Source organism: Nerophis lumbriciformis, linkage group LG22, assembly GCF_033978685.3.
Source record: "Nerophis lumbriciformis linkage group LG22, RoL_Nlum_v2.1, whole genome shotgun sequence".
In the NCBI taxonomy this organism is placed as follows: Eukaryota; Metazoa; Chordata; class Actinopteri; order Syngnathiformes; family Syngnathidae; genus Nerophis; species Nerophis lumbriciformis.
Window position 1 is genome coordinate 19,627,459 of NC_084569.2, and position 10,000 is coordinate 19,637,458.

The 10,000-nt window shown below is 37.8% G+C and overlaps 1 protein-coding gene across 3 annotated transcripts in view; it reads right to left on the minus strand.

The window, feature by feature from the left end:
* The window catches only part of cacna1ia (calcium voltage-gated channel subunit alpha1 Ia), a 352,101-nt gene that overhangs the window by 62,014 nt on the left and 280,087 nt on the right, over nucleotides 1-10,000 (minus strand). For all 3 annotated transcript variants that reach the window (XM_072915676.1, XM_061974102.2, XM_061974103.1), the window contains 2 exons: nucleotides 9,474-9,607; nucleotides 9,319-9,389 (listed from right to left, as the gene is read on the minus strand). In XM_072915676.1, coding sequence (XP_072771777.1) covers nucleotides 9,319-9,389; nucleotides 9,474-9,607 — 205 coding nt within the window. The remainder of the gene's footprint in view (nucleotides 1-9,318; nucleotides 9,390-9,473; nucleotides 9,608-10,000) is intronic.

Here is a 10,000-nt window from a genome sequence, read left to right on the forward strand (position 1 = left end):
TTTGTTTGGTCAAATGTCAACATGATCTTTAGAACCCATGTGGACACTGAACGAGCTTGGTAGTGAACTGGTGCGGTCTGTTTCATCGGAGCTCAGTTGTGGATGCTACATGGACCAAACACATGGACAATTGTTACATTTACAGAAAAAACATAAATGCATGAATTAGTGTTGGACAAAAATTATTACGATACTTTTCGGTACTTTTCGATACTTTTCTAAATAAAGGGGACCACAAAAAATTGCATTATTGTCTTTATTTTAACAAATAATCTTAGGGTACATTAAACATATGTTTTTTGTTGCAAGTTTGTCCTTAAATAAAATAGTGAACATACAAGACAACTTGTCTTTTATTAGTAAGTAAACAAACAAAGGCTCCTAATTAGTCTGCTGACATATGCAGTAACATATTGTGTCATTTATCATTCTATTATTTTGTCAACATTATTAAGGACAAGTGGTAGAAAATTAATTATTAATCTACTTGTTCATTTACTGTTAATATCTGCTTACTTTCTCTTTTAACATGTTCTATCTACACTTCTGTTAAAATGTAATAATCACTTATTCTTCTGTTGTTTGATACTTTACATAATTTTTGGATGATACCACAGATTTGGGTATGAATCCGATACCAAGTAGTTACAGGATCATACATTGGTCATATTCAAAGTCCTCATTTGTCCAGGGACATATTTCCTGAGTTTATAAACACAATATAAATTTTTAAAAAAACGAAAGAAGATGTTGTGATGCCAAAAAATATAAATGTAATCATAGTAGTATCGACTAGATGCGCTCCTGTACTTGGTATCATTACAGTGGATATTAGGTGTAGATCCACCAATGGCGTTTGTTTAAATTTTGGTGTGTAGTGAAGCATGTTATTAAGTTATTATTATTAAGCATGTTATTATGTTAAGCATGTTATTATGTTAAGCAAGCTATTCCTTGTCCTGTAGGGATGATACTTCTAAGAAACATACTTTATTTGTCGCCATGGAGGCGAGGATTAGTGATTTAGAAGTAGCTAAAACACTGCCGACTGCGGCTGGACTTTAGCCGCTAGCTAGCTAGCCATGTCTTAAAGCACCTCTTCCTGAGGGCGTTTCAGTGTTATAACTTCACCTTTATTGTTAGTTTTTAAGCCAAAATGCGTTCGTTCTCCCTTTTCTGTCTACACACTGTGTCTGCTTGTAAGTACTCCGTGATTGTGCGCTGCCGAACATGCTCCTCTGCTCGTAAACAAGCAATGACACGACCTGGCGACGACGATGGACCGGTACTTTTCAGAGGCGGTATAGTACCGAGTATGATTCATTAGTATCGCGGTACTATACTAATACTGGTATACTGTACAACCCTAGCATGAATAAAAAATATGTAAGAGAAAATTCAATGTTAATAAGAAAGCCCTCATCAACATTTTTGGCCTCAGATCTGATCCGGTTTTGAGTCCTGATCCGATACTAAATACATCTGATACTGATTACAAAGGTTTTTAGATAATTTATTTATAAATGGATACATTATAAGGTCTTTATAAATCAGTCATATTAAGTTGCAAATGACAGATGAACAGGCGAGCTCGCATTATTGTGAGATAGAAGATATTAATTTACTAATGAGGTGCATTCATTTGACTAATGGGTTTAAATAGAGTGCATATTTAAAGTGCGTCTGTGTAAAAAAATATATGCACAGCAATTTCGTATATCACGGAACGCAGCCTTAGTGGAGACTGCAATTTAAAATCAACTTTTATTGTGTTATTTCCATCCTTTTTTTCCATCTTTTTCCCTCTTTAGCAGGAGGGCCATAGCTCTCATTGAAAAAAAAAAAAAAGTCTTAAGTCTTTGTTCAAATGTCAATAGTATCTTCTGTCCCCCGGGTGATGAAAGGAGGTGATGCTGGATGCTTGCCATTTCATTTTCACTGCGAAACACGGTGTCATCTATCCTCAGGTTACATTTCCTCGCCTGGTTGTTACACTTTGACCATTTTCCTGACTTTAAACACAAACCCACACCCACGGAGAGACAGAGACCTCCTTGAACTGTTTAATTAGCCTTTAATTACCTCCCTGTTCCCCCTCGGGATAGAGCAAAGGGCTCGGTGGTAATGAGAGGGGATCGATTAAAAAAACAAAGCATCTCCTCTGACTGACCTCCTTTAACACACCGGCGTGTTGTTCATTGTGTCTTTCTTTTGGACGGTCAGTGGGTCATACTATGAGTGCATAAAAGAGGCTGTCTCTGTAAAACAGCCTCTTTATCATGTATTTATTAGAGTGTGGGCTAGACCTGTACATTTTATTATTCATTATTACTAGAGATAAATGCTTTAAAAATAGATCCACTATGGACTAGACCAGGGGTCGGCAACCCGCGGCTCTAGAGCCGCCGGCTCTTTAGCGCCGCCCTAGTGGCTCTCTGGAGCCTTTTCAGAAATGTATGAAAAATGGAAAAAGATGAGGAGAAAAAAAATCTATTTTTTGTTTTAATATGGTTTCTGTAGGAGGACAAACATGACACAAACCTCCCTAATTGTTATAAAGCACACTGTTTATATTAAACATGCTTCACTGATTCGAGTATTTGGCGAGCGCCGTTTTGTCCTACTAATTTTGGCGGTCCTTGAACTCATCGTAGTTTGTTTACATGTATAACTTTCTCCGACTTTCTAGGACGTGTTTTATGCCACTTCTTTTTCTGTCTCATTTTGTCCACCAAACTTTTAAGGTTGTGCATGAAAGGTGAGTTTTGTTGATGTTATTGACTTGTTGGAGTGCTAATCAGACATATTTGGTCACAGCATGACTGCAAGCTAATCGATGCTAACATGCTATTTAGGCTAGCTATATGTACATATTGCATCATAATGCCTCATTTGTAGCTATATTTGAGGTCATTTAGTTTCCTTTAAGTCCTCTTAATTCAATTTATATCCCATGACACACTATCTGTATGTAATATGGCTTTTAATTTTTTTGCGGCTCCAGACAGATTTTTTTTTTTTTTATTTTTGGTCCAATATGACTCTTTCAACATTTTGGGTTGCCGACCCCTGGACTAGACTTTCACAATATTATGCTAGACCCACTCGACAAGGTTTGTGTGGCTTGTGCAGCCCTTTGAGACACTTGTGATTTAGGGCTATATAAATAAACATTGATTGTTTGATTGACATTGAAATTGTAATATCGGAAATTAGAGACGATAAATGCGTTATAATGTAATATCAGCAATTATCGGTATCGTTTTTTTTAATTATCGGTATCGTTTTGTTTTTTTAAATTTTAAATTTTTTATTTTTATTTTATTTAAATCAACATAAAAAACACAAGATACACTTACAATTAGTGCACCAACCCAAAAAACCTCACTCCCCCATTCACACTCATTCACACAAAAGGGTTATTTCTTTCTGTTATTAATATTCTGGTTCCTACATTATATATCAATATATATCAATACAGTCTGCAAGGGATACAGTCCGTAAGCACACATGATTGTGCGTGCTGCTGGTCCACTAATAGTACTAACCTTTAACAGTTAATTTGACTCATTTTCATTAATTACTAGTTTCTATGTAACTGTTTTTATATTGTTTTACTTTCTGTTTTCTTCAAGAAAATGTTTTTAATTTATTTATCTTATTTTATAAAAATTTTTTAAAAGTACCTTATCTTCACCATACCTGGTTGTCAAAATTAGGCATAATAATGTGTTAATTCCACGACTGTATATATCGGTTGATATCGGTATCGGTTGATATCAGTATCGGTAATTAAAGAGTTGGGGAATATCGGATATCGGCAAAAAGCCATTATCGGACATCGCTATCAGAAATTATCGGTATCGGTTTCAAAAAGTAAAATGTATGACTTTTTTAAAACGCCGCTGTGTACACGGACGTAGGGAGAAGTGCAGAGTGCCAATAAACCTTAAAGGCACTGCCTTTGCGTGCCGGCCCAATCACATAATATCTACGGCTTTTCACACACACAAGTGAATGCAATGCATTCTTGGTCAACAGCCATACAGGTCACACTGAGGGTGGCCGTATAAACAACTTTAACACTGTTACTAATATGGGCCACACTGTGAACCCACATCAAACAAGAATGACAAACACATTTCCGGAGAACATCCGCACCGTAACACAACATAAACACAACAGAACAAATACCCAGAACCCCTTGCAGCACTAACTTTTGGAACGCTCTCCCCGACCATCTTAGAGCACCACAGTCGGTCGACCATTTTAAGAAGGGACTAAAAACCCACCTTTTTAGCACTTGTTTTTAAATGCACTCCTTGCCTATCTGTTTTATCCAGTGCTTTCATGCTCTTATTTCTCTTTTTATCTATGTTTCTGTTTTATCTAGTGTTTATCTAGTGTGTGTCATGATTTCATTTCTATTTTATTTTTTTATTATATATTCTTACTTTCTATTTTTATTTTTAATACTTTGTAGCACTTTGAGATTTTAACCTTTCAAATGCAATTCATTATTATTATTATTATTAACTCTTCCTGGACGCTACAATATACACCCCCCCACCTCAACTCCGCCCACCTCAACCTCCTCATGCTCTCTCAGGGAGAGCATGTCCCAAATTCCAAGCTGCTGTTTTGAGGCATGTTAAAAAAAGAATGCACTTTGTGACTTCAATAATAAATATGGCAGTGCCATGTTGGCATTTTTTTCCATAACTTGAGTTGATTTATTTTGGAAAACCTTGTTACATTGTTTAATGCATCCAGCGGGGTATCACAACAAAATTAGGCATAACAATGTGTTAATTCCACGACTGTATATATCGGTATTGGTTGATATCGGAATCGGTAATTAAGAGTTGGACAATATCGGAATATCGGATATCGGCAAAAAAGCCATTATTGGACATCTCTAATTATTACCATTCATTATTATTCATTTTACTCAAATATTGGTAAGAATGTAGGAAAACCTGTAGCAGGCCTATTCACCAACATCTGACCCGCCAAAACTTTTGATTTGGCCCGCCGAACATCACCCAAATAGGCTTGATGAAACCATTAAAACTAGGGTTGATCATGTATGCAGTACTGCCGCCACCCTCTGGGGGGAACAGTGAGGCATATGTGTCACAATAACGCAGCAGTACGGTGAGTAGAAGAAGACTATTCATTCAATTCTGAAAAAAAAATCTAAATAAATTGCAAAAATCTAACTTTTACCAACAACCGGACAACAAAGGTTGAATGTTCTGCCCCGAGCAAGTGCTCGAGTCATTGTTTTCTGGGGGAACCTTTTAAGCGACGGGACACATTGATCCAGACAAGCAGCAACAACGGTAGAAAGTTCACGAAACTTGGTCAACCATTTGTAAGTAGATATTGTGCATAAATATATTTAATGTGTTTTGTGTTGACAATGCTGACTTTTTGATGTGTTTTGTATTGCTGGTCGTAATATTTGTCTGAGAGTAACTGCCAATCAAACTCGTTTAATACATGTAGCGCTAAATTTGACCAGTAGAGGGTGACAATGCTACACTTTAGGTTTATTTGTGATAAGTCACATACCGTTACATTGTGTGCCATTTTTGATGTGTGAATGCTGTGTAATTTCTAGAAATGTAAGCATTTGTAGTTTATTGTATAAATTAGGGTTGTCCCGATACCAATATTTTGGTACTGGTACCAAAATAATTTCGGTACTTTTCTAAATAAAGGGGACCACAACAAATTGCATTATTAGCTTTATTTTAACAAACAATCTTAACCTCTAAAGGTCTTAGTGGCCACATGCGTGGACAGCACCTTTTAGCTCTTATTTATAAAATTGTCTACACTACTGAATTGGGGTCTTAGGGCCCTTATGTGGACACTTATACTGCCATCTGGTGGTGTCAGAAGAGTATAACATACAATGGAATTTGGAAAAAAAAAGTGTAAAAATAAGAATTAGCATGTCACTAAACATGAAGTACACGTTTGTTACTTATGGACTAAGTCAGGGGTCGAGAAACTTTTTGGCTGAGAGAGCCATGAAAGCCAAATATTTAAAAATGTATTTCCATGAGAGCTATATAATATTTTTTAACACTGAATACAACTAAATGCGTGCATTTTTAAGTAAGACTAACATTTGTAGAGTATAATAAGAATCCTATTCTTTTTAATAACTGTTATTCTGAAGCTAACCAATAATAAATAAAATACTTCTCAAAGGGGAACATTATCACCAGACCTATGTAAGCGTCAATATATACCTTGATGTTGCAGAAAAAAGACCATATATTTTTTTAACCGATTTCCGAACTCTATATGGGTGAATTTTGGCGAATTAAACGCCTTTCTGTCGTTCGCTCTTGGAGCGATGACGTCACGTTGTGACGTCACATCGGGAAGCAATCCGCCATTTTCTCAAACACATTACAAACACCGAGTCAAATCAGCTCTGTTATTTTCCGTTTTTTCGACTGTTTTCCGTATCTTGGAGACATCATGCCTCGTCGGTGTGTTGTCGGAGGGTGTAACAACACGAACAGGGACGGATTCAAGTTGCACCAGTGGCCCAAAGATGCGAAAGTGGCAAGAAATTGGACGTTTGTTCCGCAAACTTTACCGACGAAAGCTATGCTACGACAGAGATGGCAAGAATGTGTGGATATCCTGCGACATTCAAAGCAGATGCATTTCCAACGATAAAGTCAAAGAAATCTGCCGCCAGACCCCCATTGAATCTGCCGGAGTATGTGAGCAATTCAGGGACAAAGGACCTCGGTAGCACGGCAAGCAATGGTGGCAGTTTTTTCCCCACAGACGAGCGAGCTAAATCCCCTGGATGTCTTGGCTCCCTTATGCCACCGAAGATGATCAAGAGAAGAATATCGACCCTAGCTTCCCTGGCCTGCTGACATCAACTCCAAAACTGGACAGATCAGCTTTCAGGAAAAGAGCGCGGAAGAGGATATGTCTACAGAATATATTAATTGATGAAAATTGGGCTGTCTGCACTCTCAAAGTGCATGTTGTTGCCAAATGTATTTCATATGCTGTAAACCTAGTTCATAGTTGTTAGTTTCCTTTAATGCCAAACAAACACATACCAATCGTTGGTTAGAAGGCAATCGCCGAATTCGTCCTCGCTTTCTCCCGTGTCGCTGGATGTCGTGTCAATTTCGTCGGTTTCGCTTGCATACGGTTCAAACCGATATGGCTCAATAGCTTCAGTTTCTTCTTCAATTTCGTTTTTGCTACCTGCCTCCACACTACAACCATCCGTTTCAATACATGTGTAATCTGTTGAATCGCTTAAACCGCTGAAATCCGAGTCTGAATCCAAGTCTGAATCCGAGCTAATGTCGCTATAGCTTGCTGTTCTATGCGCCATGTTTGTTTGTGTTGGCATCACTATGTGACGTCACAGGAAAATGAACGGGTGTATATAACGATGGTTAAAATCAGGCACTTTGAAGCTTTTTTTAGGGATATTGCGTGATGGGTAAAATTTTGAAAAAAACTTCGAAAAATAAAATAAGCCACTGGGAACTGATTTTTAATGGTTTTTACCCTTCTGAAATTATGATAATGTTCCCCTTTAAATGCGACTTCTTGAACAGGTGCGGTAAAAAACCGATTGATGGATTCAAATGCATGACAATGTTTTATATTTTGAACGTTATTTTTAACACTGTGATTACCAACAGAATTATTCATTACTTATCGTGTTAAGCAATGTCAGCTAAGATTTATCTGAGAGCCAGATGCAGTCATCAAAAGAGCCACATCTGGCTCGAGAGCCATAGGTTCCCTACCCCTGGACTAAGTACATCATATAAAAAGATGATTCTTAGTTTTTATTCTAGTTAGGGTCCAATAAGCCCAAATAGCAAAGAGAAATAAAAAGAGCATGTAAACAAAGAGCTTGGTTAAACATATGTTTCTTATTGCAAGTTTGTCCTTAAATAAAATAGTGAACATACAAGACAACTTGTCTTTTAGTAGTAATTAAACAAACAAAGGCTCCTAATTTAGTCTGCTGACATATGCAGTAACATATTGTGTCATTTTGTGGTAGAAAATGGATTATTAATTTACTTGTTTATTTACTGTTAATATCTGCGTACTTTCTCTTTTAACATATTCTATCTACACTTCTGTTAAAATGTAATAACCACTTATTCTTCTGTTGTTTGGATGCTTTACATTAGTATTGGATGATACCACAAATTTGGGTATCAATCCGATACCAAGTTGTTACAGGATCATACATTGGTCATATTCAAAGTCCTCATGTGTCCAGGGACATATTTCCCGAGTTTATAGACATAATATAAATGTAAAAAAATGAAAGATGCCAAAAATTATCGACGTAATTGCTCCTGCGCTTGGTATCATTACAGTGGATGTCAGGTGTAGATCCACCAATGGCGTTTGTTTACATTTTGACGCCGGTGAGCTACGGTGTGTAGTGAAGCATGTTTAGCTATTCCTCGTCCTGCAGGGATGATACTTGTAAGAAACTTACTTTATTTGTCGCCATGGAGGCGAGGATTAGTGATTTAGAAGTAGCTAAAACGCTGCCGACGAACGTTAGCCGCTAGCTAACTAGCCATGTCTTAAAGCACCTCTTCCTGAGGGCGTTTCAGTGTTATAACTTCACCTTTATCATTAGTTTTTAAGCCAAAATGCATCTGTTCTCCCTTTTCTGTCTACACACTGTGTCTGCTTGTAAGTACGACATGATTGTGCGCTGCCGAACATGCTCATCTTCTCGTAAACTAGCAATGACACGATCTAGAACCATCAACCTATCCCCAGGTGCATGTCTTTGGAGGTGGGAGGAAGCCGGAGTACTTTTTTATTCATGTAAAATACACAATGGACGTCAGACTTTTGTTCTGTTTATTTTATGTGTATATTTTCAGTTTTGCAAACCTAAATGAAGGGAGAAGTGTTAAGATATAAAACTGAGAGAGGAAAATAATTCAAAAGAAGGAACATCAATCCTAAACAAAAACTGGAGCTTCTGTTTCTTCCTGCTTTTAACTAGCTGCACATGCTGGACATGAGAAGCCAGGGCAGAATGATGCATTTACTGACAGTGCAGTGTGAAAGCTGATGTGTTTACTTTGAATTAAGTAAACACAGTGTCAAAGAAATACAACCTGCGGAGGCACTTTCTGATGGAACATCCACATTTCGATGTCCGACCCCTGAGACCTTGGGCTCTTGAAACTGCGGCCCTCTTCATAATGTAATTGAATAGCCCTGTTGTATACGTTGTGTTTGTGTGTATGCGTGTGTGTGTGTGTGTACCTGAGGCAGGGCTTGGACCACCGTATCCAGCAGGGCTCTCATTCCTGTGGCCATCTTCAGCAGCTTCAGGACTGCGTGAATTTGGTAGGAAAGCGTATACCTCAGTGAGTGGTATATAAAGTATATACAGCAGTATTTCATAACGCAATGCGTACCTCGTGCTATCCTCAGTACTCGCATTATCCGAATGATAGTGGGGTTGATGGGCAGGGCGGCGCTGATCTCGATCTCCTCCAAAGTGATGCCCATCACAGACAGCAGCACAATGGCAAGGTCCAATTGGTTCCACCTGGCACAAGCATATATTTTACAAATATTACATATGACATCTTTGTTTTTTGTTGTACAACTTTTTTCCCCCGTTTGGAAGATATATTTTTGAAGGTGTGTTCAAGTGCTACTTCCAGGCCTGTGCCGCTTGATTGCTGGCTGCTGTCTTTATGATGCCTTCAAGTGCTGATTTATAATGATGCTTCTTTCTTTCCTCTGCTTTTATTATTGTTATCATTTGGTACATGTTCACGCGCAACATTCTTGTCTAGTGTGATAGTTGGCTGTAGAGTTTACAGGGTGTTAAATGTCTCTTTTAGAATTTATGGTAATTGAATTCTTACTGCTTGCTGGCTGTGGTCTTTGTGGTGCATTCAAGGGCTGATCCTTTGCTTGTGCTAGCTGATGTTGA